This window comes from Aotus nancymaae, unplaced genomic scaffold (assembly GCF_030222135.1).
Source record: "Aotus nancymaae isolate 86718 unplaced genomic scaffold, 86718_ANA_hifiasm-v0.15.2.pri h1tg000007l, whole genome shotgun sequence".
Taxonomy (NCBI): domain Eukaryota; kingdom Metazoa; phylum Chordata; class Mammalia; order Primates; family Aotidae; genus Aotus; species Aotus nancymaae.
The window spans coordinates 13,814,338-13,840,599 of NW_026988418.1; the positions used below are offsets into that span (position 1 = coordinate 13,814,338).

The 26,262-nt window shown below is 38.0% G+C and overlaps 1 protein-coding gene across 1 annotated transcript in view; it reads right to left on the minus strand.

Annotated features, from left to right (window-relative positions):
* The window catches only part of FAF1 (Fas associated factor 1), a 535,243-nt gene that overhangs the window by 64,112 nt on the left and 444,869 nt on the right, over positions 1 to 26,262 (minus strand). The window contains exons 16-17 of the mRNA XM_012434603.3: positions 3,101 to 3,181; positions 1,962 to 2,039 (exon numbers count right to left, since the gene is read on the minus strand). Coding sequence (XP_012290026.1) covers positions 1,962 to 2,039; positions 3,101 to 3,181 — 159 coding nt within the window. The remainder of the gene's footprint in view (positions 1 to 1,961; positions 2,040 to 3,100; positions 3,182 to 26,262) is intronic.

A 26,262-nucleotide genomic window follows, 5' to 3' on the forward strand; every position in this document is an offset into this window, starting at 1 on the left:
ACATCCTCTCCAGCATCTGTTGTCTCCAGATTTTTTAATGATCGCCATTCTAACTGGCGTGAGATGGTATCTCAATGTAGTTTTGATTTGCATTTCTCTAATGACCAGTGATGATGAGCATTTTTTCATATGTTTGTTGGCCTCATGTATGTCTTCTTTTGTAAAGTATCTGTTCATATCCTTTGCCCACTTTTGAATGGGCTTGTTTTTTTCTTGTAAATGTGTTTTAGTTCATTGTAAATTCTGGATATCAGCCCTTTGTTAGATGGGTAAGCTGCAAAATTTTTTCCCATTCTGTTGGTTGCCGATTCACTCTAATGACTGTTTCTTTTGCCGTGCAGAAGCTGTGGAGTTTGATTAGGTCCCATTTGTCTATCTTGGCTTTTGTTGTCAATGCTTTTGGTGTTTTGGTCATGAAGTCCTTGCCTATGCCTATGTCCTGAATGGTTTTGCCTAGGTTTTCTTCTAGGGTTTTTATGGTGTTAGGTCTTATGTTTAAGTCTTTAATCCATTTGGAGTTAATTTTAGTGTAAGGTGTCAAGAAGGGGTCCAGTTTCTGCTTTCTGCATATGGCTAGCCAGTTTTCCCAACACTATTTATTAAACAGGGAATCCTTTCCCCATTGCTTGTTTTTGTCAGGTTTGTCAAAGATTGGATGGTTGTAGATATGTTGTGTTGCCTCCAACGCCTCTGTTCCGTTCCATTGGTCTATATCTCTGTTTTGGTACCAGTACTATGCTGTTTTGATTACTGTAGCCTTGTAGTAGAGTTTGATGTCCGGTAGTGTGATGTCTGCTGCCTTGTTCTTTTTGCTTAGGATTGACTTGGCTATGTGGGCTCTCTTTTGGTTCAATATGAAGTTTAAGGTGGTTTTTTCCAGTTCTGTGAAGAAGGTCATTGGTAGCTTGACGGGGATAGTGTTGAATCTGTAAATTACTTTGGGCAGTATGGCCATTTTCATGATATTGATTCTTCCTAACCATGAACATGGAATGTTTCTCCATCTGAATGTTTTTTTATATGAAGCCATCCTAGGAAGTCATTTGACCCCCATTCTGTTAGTGCCCACTGTACCTTAGGCATACCTCTATAATAACATTTACATATAGTATTATAATTATATTTTTATAAGACTAGGAACTCCTGGAGGGCAGGATCCAAGTCTGCACCTCTGTTCCCTAACAGATTTGGGGTACATAGTACGTATCCAAAAAATGTTTGCAAAATGAGTGAATGAAAAATCCTCTGTATTGCTGTGGACATAACATGAACTCAAGGAGAAATATACATCTGTGAAGCTAAATGAATTTCCCATATTTAGGGGCTCAATGCAAGATGTTACAAAAGTAATTCACAGTATCTTTTGGTGGGTAAAGTGAAGCCTGTGGAAAAGAGAAGAGATACAATCTTTCTATTCTTAGAGTGAAACAATATCCAGGAAGGATGGGAAATATTTGTAAATAATTATTTGTTGGTAACAAAAGGGGAAGATTACAGAAAATCATGAATCTAGTACAAGATCAAGTTTTCTAAGAGTTCCATGCAACGGATCAGGAATGATTAACGAAACATTAGGTCTTTCATACTAAAATGAGTCTAGGAAAAGTAGAGAGAAATAAGTTGTGAGAAATATTAACAACTTTGCTGGATGTGGTGGCTCATGCCTGTAATCCAAGCACTTTGGAAGGCCAAGGTGGGTGGATCACTTGAGGTCAGGTGATCGAGACCAGCTTGGCCAACATCGTGAAAACTTGTCTCTAATTAAAATACAAAAATCAGCTGGGCATGGTGGCAAGCACCTGTAATCCCAGCTACTTGGGAGGATGAAGCGGGAGAATCACTTGAACCTGGGAGGCAGAGGTTACAGTGAGCTGAGATTGTGCCACTGCACAGCTTCAGCATCAAATACAGTGGAAATATAGTCCAGCTTTTGAATAATTTTTCTTAAAATTATGCCCCACCTCACGTTCCTCTTCTTGTTCTTTGCGAATCTGCTCCAAACGAAACTGTTCTGCCATCTCTCTCTCATGAGCTTCTCTCTGTTGATAAAACAGAAAAGGAACAAACACTTAACACATACTTGCTTACGAAGAAAGAGAGAAATAAGGAAAGAGAAAACAGAGGAAAGAAAGAAACAGTAAGTTACATTCAAAGGCTCATTGTCAACATGACTCAGAGGTATATTGTGGTAATGGAAATGTTTCTTTCTAGAACAAGAATGGAAATTAAAGCAAAAATAAAGCATAGCTCTCTGATAATGTTAGGTTCCTATTCAAACACCTTTGATAGCTCTGGGTAAAGTGGCATTCAGAATCCTTCAGGACATCCTTTGGTCTTCCTCTCTGGCCTTTTCTATCTGTCCTGTACCCAAATCTAAAGCTCTATTTAATCAGCCTCTATCTATCTTCCATGCGTTCTGGACCCTTGATGCTAGCTTATGTTGCTTCCTCTTCCCTCCTACTGCTGTTATTCTGTCCAGTTCACATATACCATCTCTTCTATGAAACATTCCTGGCCCTCAAAAAAAAAAAAAAAAAAAAAAAAAAACCTGGAAAAAAATTTCCACTAAAACTGTTACTCAATGAACTCTCACAGAACTCAGTGTTTCCCTTATGACACTTAAGATTCTTGCCTTATGTTACAGCTACCTGTGTTCTTTACTTAATCTACTCTACCACACTGTGAGACTTCCTAGGAGAGAAGAAACTGTGGCCTATTCATTTCTCTCTCCTTCAAATCTCAACAAGGAAGCAGGTGTTTATGAAGTATTCAATAAATCAATGGTTCCAAACCCTGACTGCACATGAGAATCACCTAAGGGGCTTTTTAAAAATTGTCGAGTTCTCTCATAGACCAACTAAAAGACAAATAAGATAGATATCAGGTTCATCTCTGTTTTCATTTTTCATGAAACAAACTTTATTTTGTCAAAATGAACCATGCTTTAATAAGCATGGATAGAATTATATTCTTTCTGTTTACTAAACCTAGCTTTCTCTATTGCAAACCCAGTATTTTTAGAGATCAAAGTGATAAAGAGTTGGCATTTAAATAATGAACAGTTGAGTTCTTTATCCCAGAAGTACTCGACCAAGCCTACCTTTGCTCTGTCAGCCTCAAGGGAAAGGCGATAGGCCTCATCTTGCTCTCTCTTCACATTTTCTCTGGCTTCACGTTCATCCTTAAAGAAAGAAAAAGATTCAAACAGGTTTTGCCATATTACTTAAAAAAAAAAAAGAGAGAGAGAGAAAAAAACTAATGGTAATTCCCTTGTTTTACTCCTATATGGACTTAAAATTAAATAGGAGACTTTTAAAGTGTATAGGATATAAATAAGCAAACAGTAAGATGAGCAGCATGGTATATGGTAGAAATAAGAATGTTTGAATCCTAGCTCTACCTTTTACAAACTGTGTGACCTTGTATAAGTTATTTAACTTATCCACATCTCAGTTTACTCACTTGTAAAACAGAAATAATATTTGTCTTGTAGGACCATTGTGAGAATTAAGTGCAATAATATAAACGGTCTGGCAAAGGACCTGGCACTTAGTTCATTTTCATTATTAGTTCTCTTCTCCCTTTCTCCTGATTTTTCTGAGATAAGCTTGGAGACTGTGAGTATTGAAACTAAGGACTAGGAGAGAGTGTAAAGACTAGGAAGTAATCCCTGGGTCAGCGTAGAAAAAAGCCGAAAGCAAAATACTCTGGTTAACGTCATTCCATACCATACCATACCACACCACATCACTAAAGGTCTGGTTACCAATTAAGTATTTCCACATTACACTCACACTCATGAAGTATGAATAACACAAGTTATTCATACTTGTGTTATTCATAACACAACTAAGAGTTGAAAATCTCTTAGAATATTTTTAGCTTCTGAAATGATTATACCATCTGCCCATATTTAAATCATGAATTCATTTAAAATTAAAAGTTAATTCATGAACTGAATTTTTCATTTGTTATATTCAGAAGTATAGCCAATATACATACACTTAACTTTAATAATAAATACCCACACCTGTCTACACTAGAGAGTAGGTTCCCTTTTTGGTCATTTATTTATTAGGCAGAACCATATAAAGCCACAAATATTTGTGACCTGTAAAGCTGGAAATTTTCCATAGTTAACCTAATTTCTCACTTTTTGTCTCCCCAATATATGCTTATTCAAGGCTGAATATATGCTCAGCATTCTCTTAGGTGCCTTGATACCTAATCAAGACTAGCCTCATTCCTGAAGCCTAATACATCTTCTAGTTCAAATAATTCAACAAATCTCTAAAAGCTCTAGTATGAATAGTAACATTTCATTGCTTCCTAATCTTTCAAAAAAAAAATTAGGAAGAATTAGATGTTGCTGGCCTAAAGCTAATTGTTATTCTACAAAATATGAAAAACCATGTTAAATCTGAAAGGGTAATGTCTATCCTTTTAGTCATCTGTTAAATAAAATAATTAAACTTTTTTTTTTTTTTTGAAAAGGAGTCTTGCTCTGTCACCCAGGCTGGAGGGCAGTGGTACAATCTCCATTTACTGCAACCTCAGCCTCCTGGGTTCAAGTGATTCTCCTGCCTCAGCCTCCCAAATAGCTGGAATTACAGGCACCTGCCACCACACCTGGCTCATTTTTGTATTTTTAGTAGAGATGGGGTTTCACCATGTTAACCAGGCTGGTCTCGAACTCCTGACCCCAAGTGATATGCCTGCTTTGGCCTTCCAAAGTGCTAGGATTACAGGTGTGAGTCACTGCGCCCAGCCAAAGATTAAACTCCTAAGGATCCAATGCCTCTGTGGATAAGTCTATCTTTTCAAATTCAGATATCTCTTGAATGTAATCAATCAACTATGAGAGTAATCTTATCTTTCTATATTTTAAATGGGGGAAATGCGCAAGATGTTTAAAATTTTAATTTGACTTTACTTTCCCGACCTCACTCTTTCAAATTATTTAAAGTTTCTCACAACATTCTGTTCTTTCCCTTTAAAGCACTTACCACAATTATAATAATTATCACATAATTATTTATTTAATGTGAAACTACCCCATGACACTGTAAACTACACAAAGGCAGAGAACTTGTCTATATTATATATCTCTGTATTTCACACACTGCCTAGTCTTTGGGAGGTGTTTAATAGGCATATGCTGAATAAATGAATTATCTTTCCAGGCGTTAAATACTTACTATTGTCTACAGCAGAAATTACAAAAGAAAAACATACAGCTCATCTACAAAATGGCTGGCCCAATCTGAGTCTGACATTGACTGGCAGGGCAAGAATGACTTGTTATGCCACTATGTACATATAAGAAAGAGACCATCTAAAAGCAATCACAGCTGGAAGCCCTTTGATCACAAATATGGTTTATAATAAAAGCATTCTAAGTAAACAGCTCTGTTGTAAAACAAACTGTAGCAGATATGAAAGGCCATCAGATACAGGGATCTCTGCAACAAAACGTGGCACCTGTTGTGTGTTCTTTCTCTTGCCCACAGCTCTCCCTGACCATCCTGACAGATGGGCTAGCTTGCACATGTGGCTCAGGATGAATTTTCCTAAATTTATCATGGTCATAGCTTCTTGTATGTTTGGTAGTTGTTGGTGAATAGTTATCGTTTCTTCTTATCTGCTTCTCAGATTTTACACTTGCCTCTCCAACTGTCCTCTTTAGAGTAATCTCCAATTTTGAGAAAGAGAAAATTACTTATGTGTTTCCCCTATATTATTCCATATTATTAGACTTTTTAGAAAATCTCAGGTATTGTAATTAACACTTCATGTATAAATTTGTTCTCATAACCTATAGATGTGCCTCTGGAACTTCTCTTGTGTCCTACAAATACTGTTCTTGTAGAGGTTCCTTTTGCTAAATCTGAGAGGACACATCAAAGTAACTAGAAATTTCTACACATTAACTGGGTGGAGGTGGAACGGCTAGATTATGAGATTCAGAAACAGGTCTTAAGTGTTGTGCTACGGCTTAGGCTACTTGTTATTCAAACACTGCTTGTCACACCAAAGTGAGAAGCTGGATTGCTCATAAGTAACAGCCCCAATAGGTAGTTTTCATTTGTAACATACTTGTCACTGCTCTCATATTGCTCTGCGCTACACTCATTTGTGTATTTGTCTCATTGCTCCCTACCTGAGTTGTATACTCCCAGAGGGGAAAGACTGTATTTCATATGTCTTTTTATTTCCTATAGCATCGAGTATACTATCTTACATATGACAAGCATCTAATATATACATTTGTTGGATGAATAAATGGAATTATCAGTGCTCAACAGTTAAATACCAAAAATTCAGGAGCCTCTAAGTATTCTTCAGTCTAGTAACTTTTATTTAAATATATTTTCTATCCCAAGTATTATAATGAGTTAAGAAGTACCAGAATTATAATTTACTTATTTTTAGTTAAAAAATTTTTTTGAGTACATAGTAGGTCTACATATTTTGGGATATAGGAGATATTTTGATACAGGCATGCAATAGGTAATAATCACATCATGAATTAAAATGGGGTATCTATCCCCTCAAACATTTATCCTTTGTGTTAAAAACAATCCAGTTATAATCTTCGAGTTATTTTTAAATGTAAAATTATTTTGACTATAGTCACCTTATTGTGCTATCAAAGACCAGTATTATTCACTCTTACCATATTTTTTGCACCCATTAACCACTCCACCTTCCCCTACATCCCACTACCCTTCCTAGCCTCTGGTAATCATCCTTATACTATCTATTTCTATGTGTTTAATTGTTTTGATTTTTACACCCTACAAACAAGTGAGAACATGTGATGTCTGTAGTTCTGTGTCTGGCTTATTTCACTTAACATAATGGCCTCCAGTTAAGTCCACATTGTTGAAAATCACAGGATCTAATTCTTTTTTATTGCTGAATAGTACTCTTGTGTGTATGTACCATATTTTCTTTATCCATTTGCCTGCTGATGGACATTTAGGTTGCTTCCAAATCTTGGCTACTGTGATCAATGCTGCAACAAAAATGTTAGTACAGGTATCTCTTTGATATACTGATTTCTCTTCTTTTGGGTATATACCAGCAGTGGAATTGCTGGACCATATGGTAACTCTATTTTTAGTTTTAAAGGAATCTTCACACTGTTCTCCCTAGTGTTGTACTACTTTACATTCCCACTAACAGTGTACAAGGGCTCCCTTTTCTCCACATCCTCTCCAGCATGTTACTCCCTGTCTTTGGGATAAAAGCCATTTTAACTGATACTTCACTGTAGTTTTGATTTGTATCAGAACTAGAATTTAAACATAGTCATTCTCACCATCAAGCCTGTTTCTTCCCCACTGTGGCACACTAAGTGGTCCAGCATAGTCCTGTATCTCTGAGACAACAGTCATTGAATTTTACTACAGTTTACTGAAAATAATGTCTATTAAAAATAATAAAAATATTTTATTGGTTGCCAAATGGTTCCAAAAGGAATAATTTAACAAAAAATGAAATTTAGATGTAATTTATTACACCCTCAGTAGTGTTAAAGATTAGTAATTTGAATCAGTTAATTCCTAAAAGACTAATTCAAAATTCCAAATTATTAAACTGAAGTGACTATAGACTTTTTTCAAATACTTAACAAATGCATACACACATAGAATATTTATTGGTTTTTCTGAATCCCTAGGTTAGAATGCACACTCTGTTGTTCCTTGCTATACTACTAGGTTCTTGTCAACAGAGACATGGCCCTGCTATACATCTCTAGAGATATAGATCAAGATAACCTGAAGTTCTCTCAATATAAATACTTAGAGATAGTAGGTGAAATATAATAAATATGTTCAAAAGTATTACTAAGCATGTCAGAAAAAAAAAAAAAAAACAAAGAAAAATATGTTTCTAGGTACCAGAAATAAAGAGGAAACTGAAAATCAGAGATGTAAATGATGAAGTAATTCAGAGCCTGACAAGGTAGGTTATCCATTCTGATAACCTAGAAGCTCAATTGTGATCGGAGATCTCATTTTGGACTTAAGCAAGGTGAGGAGGTGTAAAAGTTATCTCTGGGGACAGGGTGCAGTGGCTCATACCTGTAATCCCAACACTTGGGAGACCAAGGTGGGTGGATTACCTGAAGTCAGGAGTTTGAGACAAGCCTGACCAACATGGTGAAACATGTTAACTAAATACAAAAAACTAGCCAGGCATGGTGGTGCATGCCTGCAATCCCAGTTCCTTGGGAGGCTGAGGCAGGACAATCACTTGAACCTGGGAGGCAGAGGTAGAGGTTGCAGTGAGCCGAGATTGTGCTATTGTACTCCAGCCTGGGCAGCAAGAATGAAACTCCATCTCAAAAAAAAAAAAAGTTATCTCTGGGATAACTTCTGCAGCCTAATGGAAGTGAAGTTGGAGTCTGGGAATGAGGTGTGGGGGTGAGGGAAAGAAAAGTTACTTTAAGAAATAATGATTGAAATTTTTTCAAATTTGATGAAAATGAGAAAGCCACTGATTCAAGAATCTAAACAAACATTAAGCAAAAGAAACTACACCAAGGCACATCATAACCAAATTACTTGAAGTTGATAATTTAAAAAAATCTTAAAAGCAGCTGGAGGAAAAAGAAAAGATATATATGTACAGGAAACAATGACAGCAGACTTTTCATCAGAAACAGTGCAACTGAGAAGACAATGGGGTAACATCTCTAAAGTACAGGAAGGAAGGAAGAAGGAAGGAAGGAAGGAGGGAAAGAGGGAAGGAGGAAGGGAAGGAAGGAGGGAAGGAAGGACAGAGGGAAGGAAGGAAGGAAGGAGAGAAGGGAGAGGAAGGAAGGAAGGAAGGAAGGAAAGAAGGAAGGAAGGAAGGAAGGAAGACAGACAATGTTCTGTGGACACTTCTCCAGTCAGTAGTCCTTCCTGAAAGGAGACAGATAAGACAATAAGAAAATGCTTACTTTCAATCACGGGTTAGTAAACTGGTCTTTGGGCCAAAGCTGACCTGTGGCCTGTTTCTGTAAATAAAGCTTATTGGAACATGGCTATATCCATTCATCTGCATATTGTTTATGGCTACTTTTGTGCTACAATCACAGAGTTGAGTAGCTGTGACAGAAAGTATATGGCCCCAAGACCAAAAATATTTACTATCTAGTCCTTTATAGAAACATTTTGCTGACCTTTAAAATCAGTATAAATGCTGGTTTCAGCCTTTTAAACTTTCAACTTTCAGTAAGTAGGGAATAAAATCCTAATGGGATTTAAAGTTTATAAAATCTAGGGAGAGCTTCAGGAAAAGGAAAGGTCAAACGGAAAGAGTAATCTATTCATTACAAAAAAATCGGAAGCTATAACTTAGTTCTGACACTAGTGTGAAAGATTTAAAGTCAAAGGTCTCACAGCAGCCTTTACAAGAGCTAACAGTAGAAGTCTTGAAGGGATTTTGGAGCGCAGATAAAAATGATCTGAACAAGAATATGAAGGCAAGGGAAGAATGGTCAGGTTTTCTAGGAATAAGAAATAGTTTCTAATTCTGGACACAAAAAACCCACCTGTCTTAGAGGCTTACATATAGAATTTTTTATTCTGAACCACTTGGTATTTCACCTTTGTTTCAGGTAATGACTCTACTGAACACCTAATCTTAGCACAGCTGGCCTTTGATACTTTATCAGTTTCACGATCTACTTTCCTCTTCCACATACTCTATGCTTGGCCCAAACAAGCGCTCTCACAATTCCCTGAACAGACTAGACTTTTGATGCCTCTCTGCCTTTGTACACCCATTATCCTTGGCCTGGAATACTCTCCACCAATTCTCCTTCAGACAAACTCATTCGTCTTTCAGGCCCAACCTAAGTGTCAGTTCTATGCAATCATAGGTACTCCTTCCTCCCCAAATACTGGATTGGATGGCTTCACTTCTGTGCTCTACTTGCACTGTATTATTATAATTATATATTTACATATTTGTCTCTCACTAGACTGTGAGTACTTAGCAGGGACACTTTTATTAATCTCTGAATTTTCAGCATAAGTTAAAATATGGTTGATGCTTGGTAGTGAATGCTTACTATATATACCCTTCTAATTATTTTACACTTTATTGTCTTATTTAATCCCTAACATAAGTTGAGGAACAGATGACAGAAAAGAGGAAAAAAAAAAAGAAGTGTCCATATATATAACAAGAAAAAAGAAAAAAAAAGGAATAGTTGCTAAGGTACCTGCTCTAGAAACTGTCATGGATCTCAAAAGTGTCGATAGCCTTTGCAAGCTAAATGTTCTTGCTTTACTTTCTTCTTCCTGCCATTACTGCCATTACCTCTATCTTAAGTTCTGAGATTTAAAAGAAGGCTGGAAGAAATCATAGGGAGGAATGGGAATGGGAAAATACCTCTAATGAGGAAAATTATCCTCTTGTGTGGAGTGCCAGGTTATTCCAGGACTACCACTGCTTGTAACACAATCTGCATGTGTGACATATTTCTTTTCAGACTGGACACAGGGTAGGGCACTTAGTAAGTATTCTACAAACGTGCACTGAATTAAACCAAGGAAAACTAACTGACCTCTTGAGTCACCAAAACAGACAAGCAAGTCCCTGCCAAATTTGTAGACTCAGTGATATAAAAAAGAATACAAGTAAAGTAACTCAAATATCTGATAATTGAAAGCCAAGTTTTCAAAATCTGCCCCGAAAGCCAAACCGATAATTATATTTTCTAAGTTAGTACCTGGCTGGTGTGAGAACAGAGGAAGCAGAGATTTCAGTAATGAAACCATTCTTATGGGGACTAGTTAGGCACTAGGAAGATCTTAAGAATCTGCCGGCTACAGTGGCTCATGTCTGTAATTCCAGTGTTTTTGGGGGGTCAAAATGGGAGGATTCCTTAAGGCCAGGAGTTCAAGATCAGCCTGGGTAACATGGTGAGACCCTGTCTCCACAAAAAAATAATAAAAAAATTAACATGTAGTCCTAGCTACTCGGGAAGCTGAGGTGGGAGGCTGTTCGAGCCCAGGAGTTTGAGGTTACAGTGAACTACAATCATGTCACAGTGAGCTACAATCATGTCACTCTAGCCTAGGCAATAGTGTGAAACCCTGTCTTAAAAAAGAAAAAAAAGGTAAAATTTGTCTCAATTTCTTCTTTAATGTTTGGGAGGTGAAAGATTTTTTTTTTAATTTTCCGGCTGGGTACGGTGGCTCACGCCTGTAATCCCCGCACTTTGGGAGGCCAAGGCGGGTGGATCACAAGGTCAGGAGTTCAAGATCAGCCTGGCCAATATGGTGAAACCCCATGTCTACTAAAATACAAAAATTTGCTGGACGTGGTGGCAGGCACCTGAAGTCCCTGTTACTCAGGAGGCTGAGGCAGTAGAATCGCTTGAACCCAGGAGGTGGAGGTTGCAGTGAGCCAAGATTGTGCCATTACATTCCAGCCTGGGCAACAGAGCAAGACTCTATCTCAAAAAAAAAAAAAAAAAAAGTTATGGTCTAATCAGGATAGAAATAAAGTTCAGATATTTCAGGTCTTATTTTTGAAAATTTCTTAGGCCATAGGACATTCTGATAATCTTGCTTATGAAACAAGATATTACATACTATAAGATATTTTAGAAGTGTCAGAATTAGACATTTCTCCAAAGAAGATATATTATATTAATGGCTAAGAAGGACACAAAACTATGTTCTGGATGGATCCAAGATGGCCAATTAGAAGCAGCTCAGGATTGCAGCTCCCAGCAAAAGCATGGAGGGTGAGTGGACGCCGCATTTCCAGATGGATTTTTATTGCCCACAGACCAGGAGATTCCCAGGCGGAGGAGCCCCACAGGTCACCAGCACAGCAGGTCTCCGCACAAAATACATGGGTCTGGGCACCGTTTTAGCTGGCGATTGGAGCTCCTAGGAGACAGAGTCACCCATTCAACTGTTAATAAAGGGGACTGAAACAGGGAGCCAGGCCAGGAGATTCCCGGGCAAAAAAGTGCCATGAATTTCAGCATGGCTGTTTGAGTCAGCGCAGTGGGTCGCCACATGGGAAATCACACAGATCCTGGGGCCTTTTCAACAGGCGACTGGAACACCTGGGAGACAGAATCGCCCGTTCAACTTAAAAAAAAAAAAAAGGGGGTCTGAGGCAGGGAGCCAGGTGATCGGCCTCAGCTGGTCCCACCCCCTCAAAAAAACAGCAATCTGAAATGCTCTGGATTGAGAGTTTCACAGAAAGCACAGCTGAACCCGGGACGGTCCAGCTCTATGGGGGAGGAGCGTCCGCCATTACCGAGGCAGTCCACCACTACGGAGGTAGTCCGCCATTGCTGAGGCAGCCCGCCATTACAGAGAGAGTTCGCCATTACAGAGGTGGGCCGCCATTGCCGAGGCAGTTCTAACTACACCTGTATAAACAGGACTGCAGGAGTTCACAAGGCAGCTGGGTGGAGCCCACAGCAGCTCAGCAAAGCCTCTGAAGGCAGACTGTGACTAGGCTGCCTCCTCGCTGGGCAGGGCAGCCCTGACTAAAGGCAGCAGCATGACAGAAACTTATAAATAAAGCTGTAACTTCCTAGGACAGAGTACCTGGGGGAAAAAAAAAGGCGTTTATGAGTTCTGCTGCAGCAGACTTAAAACGTACCTGCCCAGCAGCTCTGAATGAACAACGGAGCTCACAGCTCAGCACTTGAGCTCCTACAAAGGACAGACTCTTTCCTCAAGCAGCTCCCTGACCCCCGTATATCCAAAGAGTCATCTCATAAAGGAGAGCTCAGACTGACATCTGGCAGGTATCCTTCTGGGACAAAGATAGCAGAAGAAGAAACTGGCAGCAACCCTTACGGTCCTGCAGCCACTGTAGGTGATTCCCCAGGCAAACAGGGCCTGAAGTGGACCTCAGCAGTCCTACAGCAGAGGTGCCTGACTGTTAGAAAGAAAACTAAGAAACAGAAAGAAATAACTTCATCATCAACAAACTGGATGTCCACTCAGGGACCCAATCTGAAAATCAACAACTACAAAGATGACAGGTGGATAAATCCACAAGGATGGCAAGAAACCAGTGGAAAAAGGATGAAAACACCCAAAATCAGAATGCCTGCTCCTCCTACAAGGCATGACAACTCCTCACCAGCAAGGCAACAAAGCTGCATGGAGAATGAGTGTGATGAATTGACAGAAACAGGCTTCAGAAAGTGGGTAATAAACTTCTCTGAGCTAAAAGAACATGTTCTAACCCAAGGCAAAGAAACTAAGAACCTTGAAAAAAAATTTGATGAAGTGCTAATGAGAATAAACAGCTTAGAGAGGAATATAAGTGAACTGATGGAGCTGAAAAACACAACACGAGAACTTTGCAAAGCATACACAAGTTTCAACAGACAAATTGACCATGCAGAAGAAAGGATATCAGAGGTCGAAGATCAACTCAATGAAATAAAACGAGAAGGCAAGATTAGAGAAAAAAGGATAAAAAGGAATGAACAAAGTCTCCAAGAAATATGGGACTATGTGAAAAGACCTAATCTATGTTTGATAGGTGTACCTGAATGTGACAGAGAGAATGAATCCAAGCTGGAAAATACTCTTCAGGATATTATCCAGGAAAACTTCCCCAACCTAGCAAGGCAGGCCAATATTCAAGTCCAGGAAATACAGTGAACATCATAAAGATATTACTCAAGAAGAGCAACCCCAAGGCACATAATCGTCAGATACACCAGGGTTAAAATGAAGGAGAAAATGCTAAGGGCAGCCAGAGAGAAAGGTCGGGTTACTCACAAAGGGAAGCCCATCAGACTCACAGCAGATCTCTCAGCAGAAATCCTACAAGCCAGAAGAGAGTAGGGGCCAATATTCAACATCCTTAAAGAAAAGAACTTTCAACCCAGAATTTCATATCCAGCCAAACTAAGCTTCATAAGTGAAGGAAAAATAAAATCTTCTACAAACAAGCAATTACTCAGAGATTTCATCACCACCAGGCCTGCTTTACAAGAGCTCCTGAAAGAAGCACTAAACATAGAAAGGAACAACCAGTACCAGCCACTCCAAAAACATATCAAATGATAAAGTGCATCAACACAATGAAGAAACTGCATCAACTAACGGGCAAAACAGCCACCTAGCATCAAAATGGCAGGATCAGATTCACACATAACAATATTAACCCTAAATGTAAATGGGCTAAATGCCCCAACCAAAAGACAGACTGGCAAACTGGTGTGCTGTATACAGGAAACCCATTTCACATGCAAGGATACACAAAGCCTCAAAATAAAGGGATGGAGGAAGATTTACCAAGCAAATGGAGAGCAAAAAAAAGCAGGAGTTGCAATTCTCATCTCTGATAAAATAGACTTTAAACCAACAAAGATCAAAAGAGACAAGGACATTACATAATGGTAAAAGGATCAATACAACAGGAAGAGGTAATGATCCTAAATATATACGCACCCAATACAGGAGCACCCATCTAGATACATAAAGCAAGTTCTTAATGACTTACAAAGAGACTTAGACTCCCAAACAATAATAGTGGGAGACTTTAACACACCATTGTCAATATTAGACAGATCAACGAGACAGAAAATTAACAAGGGTATCCAGGACTTGAACTCAGATCTGGAACAAGCAAACCTAATAGACATTTACAGAACTCTCCAGCCCAAATCCACAGAATATACATTCTTCTCAGCACCACATCACACCTACTCTAAAATTGACCACATAATTGGAAGTAAATCACTCCTCAGCAAATTCAAAAGAATGGAAATCATAACAAACAGTCTCTCAGACCACAGTGCAATCAAGTTAGAACTCAGAATTCAGAAACTAACTCAGAACCGCATAGCTTCATGGAAACTGAACAACTGGCTCTTGAATGTTGACTGGATAGACAATGAAATGAAGGTAGAAATAAAGATGTTCTTCGAAACCAAAGAGAACGAAGACACAACATACCACAATCTCTGGGACACATTTAAAGCAGTGTCTATAGGACAATATATAGCAAGAAATGCCCATATGAGAAGCAAGGAAAGATCTAAAATCGACACCCTATAGTCAAAATTGAAAGATCTAGAGGAGCAAGATCAAAAAACTCAAAACCTAGCAGAAGACAAGAAATAACTAAGATCAGAGCAGAACTGAAGGAGATAGAGACACAAAAAACCCTTCAAAAAATCAATAAATCCAGAAGCTGGTTTTTTGAAAAGATCAACAAAATAGACAGACCACTAGCCAGATTAATAAAAAAGAAAAGAGAAAAGAATCAATTAGATGCAATAAAAAATGATAAAGGGGATATCACCACAGAATCCACAGAAATACAAACCATTATCAGAGATTATTACAAACATCTCTATGCACATAAACTAGTAAACCTGGAAGAAATCGATAAATTCCTGGACACTTGCATCCTCCCAAGCCTAAACCAGGAAGAAGTCAAAACCCTGAATAAACCAATAACAAGGTCTGAAGTCGAGGCAGCAATTAAGAGCCTACCACCCAAAAAAAGCCCAGGTCCAGATGGGTTCACAGCCGAATTCCACCAGACATACAAAGAGGAACTGGTACCATTCCTTCTGAAACTATTCCAAACAATCCAAAAAGAGGGAATCCTTCCCAAATCATTTTATGAGACCAACATCATCCTGATACCAAAACCTGGCAGAGACTCAGCAAGAAAAGAAAACTTCAGGCCAATATCCATGATGAACATAGATGCAAAAATCTTCAATAAAATACTGGCAAACAGATTGCAACAACACATCCAAAAGCTTATCCACCATGATCAAGTAGGCTTCATCCCGGGGAGGCAAGGCTGGTTCAACATACACAAGTCTATAAACGTAATTCACCACATAAATAAAACCAAAGACAAAAACCACATGATTATCTCAAGCGATGCAGAGAAGGCCTCTGACAAAATTCAACAGCCCTTTATGCTAAAGACCCTCAATAAACTCGATATTGATTGAAACATATCTCAAAATAAAAAAAGCTATTTATGACAAACCAACAGCCAATATCATGTTGAATATTGGCAAAAACTGGAAGCATTCCCTTTGAAATCTGGCACTAGACAAGGATGCCCTCTCTCACCACTCCTATTCAATATAGTATTGGAAGTTCTAGCCAGAGCAATCAGGCAAGAAAAAGAAACAAAGGGTATTCAAATAGGAAAGGAGGAAGTCAAATTGTCTCTACTTGCAGATGACATGATTGTATATTTAGAAGACCCCATCATCTCAGCCCAAAATCTCCTGAAACTGATAAGCAACTTCAGCAAGGTCTCAGGATACAAAATCAATGTGCAAAAACCCCAAGCATTCCTATATACCAATAACAGACTTAAAGAGAGCCAAATCAAAAACGAACTGCCATTCATAATTGCTACAAAGAGAATAAAATACCTAGGAATACAACAAGGAATGTAAAGGACCTCTTCAAGGAGAACTACAAACCACTGGTCAATGAAATGAGAGAGGACACACAGATGGAGAAACATTCCATGCTCATGGTCAGGAAGAATCAATATCTTGAAAATGGCCATACTGTCCAAAGTAATTTACAGATTCAAAGCTATCCCCATCAAGCTACCAATGACCTTCTTCACAGAACTGGAAAAAACCACCTTAAACTTCATATGGAACCAAAAGAGAGCCCACATAGCCAAGTCAATTCTAAGCAAAAAGAACAAAGCGGGAGGCATCACACTACCGGACTTCAAACTATATTACAAGGCTATAGTAATCAAAACAGCATGGTACTGGTACCAAAACAGAGATATAGACCAATGGAACAGAACAGAGGCCTTGGAGGCAACACCACACATCTACAACCATCTGATCTTTGACAAACTTGACAAAAACAAGCAATGGGGAAAGGATTCCCTGTTTAATAAATAGTGTTGGGAAAACTGGCTAGCCATGTGCAGAAAGCAGAAACTGGACCCCTTCTTGACACCTTACACTAAAATTAACTCCAGATGGATTAAAGACTTAAATATAAGACCTAACACCATAAAAACCCTAGAAGAAAACCTAGGCAAAACCATTCAGGACATAGGCATAGGCAAGGACTTCATGACCAAAACACCAAAAGCATTAGCAATAAAAGCCAAAATAGACAAATGGGACCTAATCAAACTCCACAGCTTCTGCACAGCAAAAGAAACAATCGTTAGAGTGAATCGGCAACCAACAGAATGGGAAAAAATTTTTGCAATCTACCCATCTGACAAAGGGCTGATATCCAGAATCTACAAAGAACTAAAACAGATTTACAAGAAAAAAACAAACAAGCCCCTTCAAAAGTGGGCGAAGGATATGAAAAGACACTTTACAAAAGAAGACATACATGAAGCCAACAAACATATGAAAAAATGCTCATCATCACTGGTCATTAGAGAAATGCAAATCAAAACCACATTGAGATACCATCTCATGCCAGTTAGAATGGTGATTATTAAAAAATCTGGAGACAACAGATGCTGGAGAGGATGTGGAGAAATAGGAACACTTTTATACTGTTGGTGGGAGTGTAAATTAGTTCAACCATGGTGGAAAACAGTGTGGTGATTCCTCAAGGACCTAGACATAGAAATTCCATTTGACCCAGCAATCCCATTACTGGGTATATATCCAAAGGATTATAAATCGTTCTACTATAAGGACACATGCACACAAATGTTCATTGCAGCAATGTTTACAATAGCAAAGACTTGGAACCAACCCAAATGCCCATCGATGATAGACTGGACAGGGAAAATGTGGCACATATATACCATGGAATACTACGCAGTTATAAAACACAATGAGTTTGTGTCCTTTGTAGGGACATGGATGAACCTGGAAACCATCATTCTCAGCAAACTGACACAAGAACAGAAAATCAAACACTGCATGTTCTCAGTCATAGGTGGGTGTTGAACAATGAGAACACATGGACACAGGGAGGGGAGCATCACACACTGGGGTCTGTAGGGGGGAAATAGGGGAGGGACAGCACGGGGGGTGGGGAGTTGGGGAGAGATAGCATGGGGAGAAATGCCAGATATAGGTGATGGGGCGGAAGGCAGCAAATCACACTGCCATGTGTGTACCAATGCAACAATCTTGCATGTTCTTCACATGTACCCCAAAACCTAAAATGCAATTAAAAAAAAGAAAAAAAAAGTATGTTCTACATTAGTCATTAAGAAAATGCAAATCAAAACCACAAACAAGATACCACCTTATATCTACCAGGATGACTTTTGTTTCTTAAAGGGAAAATAAGCGCTGGTGAAGATGTACAGAAATTGGAACCCTACATTGCTGGTTGGAGTGTAAAATGGTGTAGCCTCTCTAGAAAACAGTTTGGTGGTTCCTCAAAAAGTTAAACATAGAATTACCATATGACCCAACAACTGCACTTCTAGGAATATGCCCAAAAGAAATGAAAACAGGAACTCGAACAGATTGTTAATACGTGAACATTCATTGCATCATTATTCACAATAGCCAAAACATGGAAACAGCCCAAATGTCCACCTACAGCTGAATACATAAACAAAATGTGGTATATCCATACAACAGAATATTATTTAACCAAAAAAGAATGAAGTACTGATACATGCTACAAGATGGATGAACCCTGAAGGCATTAAGTGAAAGAAGCCAGACAAAAAAGTCATAAATTGTATGATTCCATTTATATGAAATATGTAGAACTTGCAAATCCTTAGAGACAGAAAGCGAATTAGTGTTGTCAGGGGCTATGTGTGAGTGTGTACTGGGGGAATGGACAGAGACTGCCTAACGGGTATGGGGTGATGAAAATGTTTTGGAACTAGACAGATGCCATGGTTGTACGACATTGTGAATGTACAAAATGCCCCTTAATTGTACACTTTATTTTTTATTTTATTTATTTATTTGAGACAGAGTCTCATTTTGTCACCCAGGCTGGAGTGTAATGGCATAATTTCAGCTCACTGCAACCTCTACCTGTCAGGTTCAAGTGATGCTCCTGCCTCAGCTCCCAAGTAACTTGGATTATAGGCATGGGCCACCACGCCTGGCTAATATTTTTGCATTTTTAGTAGAGATGGGATTTCACCATGTTGGCCAAGCTGGTCTTGAACTCCTGGATCTCATGTGATCCACCCACCTAGGTCTCCCAAAGTGCTGGGATTATATGCATGAGCACCATGCCCAGCCTGAATTGTACACTTTAAAATGGTTAATTTTCTGTTATGTGAATTTCACCTAAAAAATTATCAAAATTACTGAGGGAGGCCATACAAGCTGCTGTCTTGATGGCTACTAAGCCAATGGCTAAACAACAAAATGTGGTATTACAATAGAATATTATTCAACCATAAAAAGAATGAAGTACTGATGCTTGATGGGTAAACAACAACAGAGCTGACTGTAGTGGAAAGAGGGAGAGAAATATTTTCATCTTTCCACATTTAAAGTATAAATGATGAGGGCGTTGCTTAACAAGATATGTTAAATTGGCACTCAAAAGAAGTACAGGCGAGGCACAGTGTCTCATGCCTATAATCCTGGCACTTTGGGAGGTTGAGGCAGGAGGACTGTTTGAGCCCAGGAGTTCCAGACCAGCCTAGGCAACACAGTGATACACCATCTCTACAAAAAATTTAAAAATTAGCTAGGTGTGGTGGCACACACCTGAGGTCCCAGTTACTTGGGAGGCTGAGGTGGAAGGATTGTTTGAGCCTGGGAAGTCAAGGCTGCAGGGAGTTGTGACTGTGCCACTGCATTCCAGCCTGGGTGACAGAGTGAGAATGTCAATAAATAAATAAATATCAAAAAAAGCAAAAGAAGTTTCTGGTAGTATGGGATTCATGGTGTACTAGAATCAGGACATTCACCTTCCAGCCAAATGACTTGGATTCTGGTCGTCATTTCATCCTGGTGGCTGAACAGTACAGGGAAAAGGTCATGGGCTTCAAATACAGACAGCCTTGGCTTGAATTCTAGGTCTGCCACTTAATTTCTGTGTCCTTGGGCAAGTTCCTTGACCTCTTCCAATACTGATCAATTTTATCTCTAAAATTAAAAAAAAGAAAACTCCACTAACTAGATTAATGAATGAAATGAAATGAATATATCACATAGCACATGGGACTATGGTATGTATTTGATGACTATTATCCTAATAATAATAATCCCAATAATATTAATCTCCATCCTTGTAATAACTAGATGTGTGACTTTAGGGAAAATAGTTGAATTTCCCCTAAGGACTGTTTAGGGAGGAACTGGGGCAAGTCAGCTGCCGCCAAACAGCATCATTTTTCTATAGGTAAAATGGAAATGGTAGAGGAGGGGAAGTAGGGGATGGTTCATGAATAATTACATGAACATGAGCCTCAGGTCTCTGAAGCATCCTTCCATTAGTCCCTAACTGACTGTTGTACCTCACTACCCAGAGCCAGGGCTCTGATAAGTGTCCCAGGGCCAAAAATAAGAATATAGAAGTCTTAAGCACAGATTATGCACCAGATGTAATTCAGAAGAAAAGTAACACTTCAATTGTAAATACATTTCAGAAGTCTGACATCATTCTTATTTTTCTCACAATGACTACTTTGATTGCTGAAATACCAAATTTCAAAAAGGTTTCTCTTTTTATTTTTACTGTCTATCTATTGATTTGGTAAATCTGCTCTGCTGATTCCATAAGTGCCTAGTCTGCCTTTAGGTAATCACACTCTAAGTGCAGGAAGTGGGGGCAGATAGAGGAGGAAGGTACTTTTTTTGTATGAAGGACCAGAGCAAGCCCATAGGTTTGCTCTACTTCAGGGTAGTCCAGACTGTAAGGATCAAATGGAAAAACAGATGGTGGGACTCTGCTCTGAAATGTACTAAGTGTTTCCAGACTGGAAGAAAAAAAATCAGCAATGATTTACAAGGCCTCATCTATGTGATAAAAATGAATTCTCACTGGCTAGGCATGGTGGTTCACCCCTGTAATCCCAGCACTTTGGGAGGCCAAGGCAGGCAGATTACTTGAGCCAAGGAGTTCAAAACCAGCCTGGGCAACATGGCGAAACCCTGTCTACAAAAAAAATACAAAAATTAACCGAACATGGTAGTGCATGCCTGTAATCCCAGCGATTAATACTTGAAAGGCTAAGAATACCTGAAAGGCAGGAGAACTGTTTGAGCTTGGGAGGCGGAGGCTGCAGTGAGACGAGATCGCGCCATTGCACTACTGCTTGGGAGACCAGAGTGAGACTCTGTTTCAAAAAAACGAATTCCCTGGCCCTAGGCCTAATTTATCACTGTGGTTTTTATTCTGCAAAAAGTTCTTATTTCCTTGTTTATCTCACCAAATCTACCATTAACTAAGTAAGTATCTGCCAAGGAAAATGTACTAAGTACTAATGAATATCCTCCTACCTATATTTTTATCTAAGACTTTAAATCCTTTAAAGTCTTATATTCAAAGTTAACAAAGCACTTTTCATGTGATACAACAATTAGGCTGGCCAGGAAGGGACTTTAATCCCTATTCAGAGATGTGGAAACTGAGACTCAGAAAGCATAAGTGATTTTCCCAGAGTTACACAGCTTGTTAGAATGCAGGCCTTGTGATACCTAATCTACAGCTCTTTTTGCTCTTTCTGTTATTTAACTTATCTTGAACATACACTCTTATGGTATTTCTCCACCTATATATTTTCTTCCTTCCAAACAGTGCAAATACAGTCCTTCAATTAGTGTAGCAGACTGTTATGGAATGATCTTCCTGGGTGTGTAAGGAATAATCTGTTTCAACTTGCTGAATGCATTGTATAGGAAAAACAAATAGGGGTTTAGTTCATTTAATTCTCAATGGACTCTCCTTAGAGAAGAGCAAGATGCTAAGGAATGATATTTACCTCCAGCCTTGTATTATTCCGCAGAGTTGTCACCACTTATTTATATATCTATTTCTCTCTTCAGACCTTAAGCAAATTGAAGAGACTTTGTCATATTTATCTCGTTATTCTGACTCCCAAGCAGTGCCTGGTGCTTGGCAGATTTTTAAAAAATGAACATCAAATGAGCATTTGGTTCCATAGACAACTGCATTGTAAGTTCATATCTGCTAAACGGATTTGTCTGTAAAACCATTAATTATCTGCTGGTGCTCAAAAACAGTGAAATAAGGATTATGGCAAATATGACATGACATTATTTCAGGTTACTACTTATTATATCAAAGATTGAGCCTTTGATATAATGTCAGACTAACTGGTTATTTTTTAAATTCCAGTAATCAACAGTTTTAAACACAGAAATTTCAAAATAGTTGGAGTAGGACTATAAAAACAGAGATGAATTCACAAGTAGCAAGTAACTTCCAAGTCCTCACTGAGATTGTCTTGCTTTGCTAGAATGTAAGTTTCTGGAATTTTCGGTGGAGATGTTTAGAAAAGATTCTTTTTCATCTGGATAGAAGTGGTATGTAGGAGTCAGCTGAAAAGCTGGATTTAGGACTGGCTTACTAATTTCTTTAGTGGCAGAATTTCAAACTATGGATTGCCGTCTCAGGGTCTGCTTTAGAGGAAATTGGGTAACTAGTGAGAGTTTATGTTAAGGCTAAACCAATCCAGAGACAATGTATACCTTTGCCTAGTAACCTAGGATGGAACCTGCACATTTTTCAAGAATAATGCCTCAGTTTAGATCCTGTCATCTCTTACTCATAGATTATGGCATTAGCCTGTTAATAAGTCTCCTAACTTTCAATTTATCCCGATAAAATTCATTTACCCACTTAAACATTTATAAAATATTTACTGCACACCTACTAGATGCAGGCTCTGCGTTAGAAATAGAGGTAAGATGAGTAAGACAGTTTCCTTCTCTCATTAGTTGTATGAGATAGATATATAAGCTTGAAAAGGAAGTCAATATATAGGAGGACATATAATGGGTTAGTCATTTTACATATGCTATTTCTTTTCATTCTCACAATACCACAATTGGATATTATTTCTACTTGACAGATGGGGAAACTATGATTTGAACTGGCTATGTAACTTGCCCATGGTATATATCTCATAAGGGACAGAAACAGGTTTCATATGTAGGTCTGTTTCAAAAACTTATATTCTTTCCACTAAACCAATAGTTCTTAAATTTAAAGACACATAGAAATCACTTGTTATACAAGAAACTTGGAAAAGCACAGATTCTCTGGCCCACCTGCAGAGATTCTGATTCAGTAGGTCTAGCTTCGAAGCCAAAGGTATGCTCAATAGACCACACTTGGAAAAGCAATGTAGTTTAGAAAACAAACAAAGTAACAGAAATTATAAAAAAAAAAAACGGTATTATCATAAATACATGAACAAAGTGAGTAAGCAAATGTCATACCTATCAATTTAGTTTCCTAAATTGCAAATCTAATCTTGCTAATTTCCTGCTTAAACGAAGCGATGAATACTCAACTGCCCACAATTTAAGGTTCAAGCTTTATAGCAGAACATAGACATACCTTCAAGAAAAATGTGCCCTAATGCCTTCCTTCCTCACTTCTGTCTATGAATAACTTCTTGACTTACTGAATTACTTCTTTCCCACATATCCCAAGACATTTGACACTTCCAAGATGTATCACATATCCAAATTTTTGCAATGCTCTTTCTTAATCCAAATGATTCTTCTACTCATTCTGCCAAACTTAGTGTATATTATTAGTATTATTGCAGATAATATTTCCTGATGATTTACTAGATGTCAGGCACCAGTCTAAGCACTTTACATGTATCAACTGATTTAATCTTCACAACAGTCCCATCAAGTGGCTACTAACTCAAGTAACTGAGACACAGAAAGATTAAGTGATTTTTCTCAAGATTATACAGTTGCTAGGAGGAAGAGCTAGGATTTGAATTCAGGCAATATAGCACTGTAAACTCTTAACCACTAACTTACAGCTAGCTCTCATGAATCATGGACTCTTCCATTTACCCAGGGCCTAATTCAAACCCTATTTCTATTAGATTCATCTAGCCTATCCTCATCTCTTATTCTTCTGAACTTCCTTCCATTCCACCTGTTCATGGACTATATCCCTCCATTTTGAATCAATCTGGTCTCTAATTGCTTCAGGTACTGAGGTTTCATTTTTAGAGATAAGTGGCAAGTACCCTAAAGGTAGAAACCTTGTTACTCTGTGAACCAATGTCACACAGCAGACATTGAATGAATTTTTCTTGGACCAAAATACAGGGCATACATTTTAGCAACTAAACTATATTCAGTGGTTAAAGAGATAGCAAGTGAATGGGTAATCCGAGTCCCTCCAAAGTGAAGAGTGAATGAGCAGGCAGGTATATGTTAGACCGCTCCTTTCTTGACAAAAGACTGAGAAGCAAACGCAAAAAGGCTCTCAAGCACATGTAGGTTTGTTCTCCATGGTCGGCTGGTCTTGACTTTCAAAGTGAAATCCCGTAGTTCAATCTTCTAGTAAATAGTAATTGGATACCTACAGCTATACATTCAAATTGATCTTTGGATTAAAAAACTGCATAGAAGGTTTACTCCCTTTTCAGATAAGAGATTTTCACAAACACTTTGGATTGGTTGCAAAGCTGACTCTATGTACTGCTTTGCATGAATAAACTAGTTCAGGATTACAAAGTATATGTTCTTTGTCTCAGTTACACTTGGAATATATGCAGTGAACAGATTCCAGAGTTGTATTCTTTGTATTTACATATCGTTATTCTAGTATATCTTTTCCTCAGGGTAAATATTTTACAACTGCTAAAATGGTATAATCAAATACATTCATGTGCACGTAAAAGCTTTACAAAAAAGAGAATTTAAGGCGGTATTTTTCTAACAAAAGTGCATGGACAAATTTTTTAAAAGAAAAATGCTATTTAAAAACAAAATGCTAGAATTCAAAATCATTTGCAGATATTTTTCCCCAATCCCTGCCCTTACCTACTGGATGCCCCATTATAAGAGAACTATTCAATTTGAATTAACAGAAAATAACACTAAAAGGAGAAAAAAGTAACACAAAACGCCTGACTCTCTAAGTGATCTTGGGCAAATAACTTATATAGGTCTCAGTTTCCTAAACTATAGAATAAGTAAGATTAAGTAAATTCTAAACGTCCTTCCAGATTAGCCTAGACTAAAAATAATAACAATAATAGATATTTTTATTGACATAGTGCTTATTACATACTAGTATCAGTGCATGTTACTATTATTATCCCTATTTTATTTAAGAGGAAATTAGAAAGTGAGAATAGGTCAGAGGCCCAGGAATGTATTTTAAACAAGCTCCCCAGGTGATTGTGATGCTAGTAGTTACTGTACTATATTTTGAGAACTCCAACACCAATGGCTGCAGTCTATATTGGGAAAGATTGTGCAATCCCAATTGTAGGCTGTCAAGTAAGATATTTTTCCAATTAGCATATGACTTGGGAAAGTTATTTAACGCTCTGTGTTACAGTTTCCTCTTCTATAAAATGGGTATAATAAAACTTGTCTTGCAGAATTTGCAAATGGCCTAGTCTTATGTCTATAACTGTTACCATTATCAAAGGCATCCAAAAAGTTACTAAAACAAATGAAAGAACAATAAAATTTGTTAAAATCCATTTTAAAGTCCATTCCATAGACTGTTAATTTTCCTTGTTTTTAATTTTATTTTCAAATGAACATACAGTAAAATGGATTATTTTTAAGGTACAATTCTATGAATTCTAACATATTCATGTAACCACCACCACAATCAGGATACAAAACAGTTTCATCATACAAAAAATATCCTTTGTGGTATCTCTCTGTAGTTGTACACTTTCCTGAATACTTTGTAGCAACCGCTGATCAGTTCTGTCCCTACAGTTTTGCCTTTTCAAAAATATCATAGAACTGTACAGTATATAACTTTTAGAGACTGATATATTTTATTAAGCATAATGCCTTTGTGATACATTCAAGTTGCTGTATGTATCAAAAGTCCGCTCCTTCTTATTTCTGAGCAGTATGCTTATTCATTTACCCACTGAAGGTCAATTGAAGGATACTAAAAGACATTTGGGTTGTTTTTAGTTTTGGCAATTATGAACACAGTTTCCATAAACACTCATGCACAAGTTTTTGTGTGAACCTAAGTTTTCATTTTTCTAGAGTAATACCAAGTAGGTTGCTGGGTCATAAGTTAAATGTATGCTTAACTTTCTGAGAAACTGTCAAACTGTTTATCAGAGTGGCTGAACCACTTTGTATTCTTA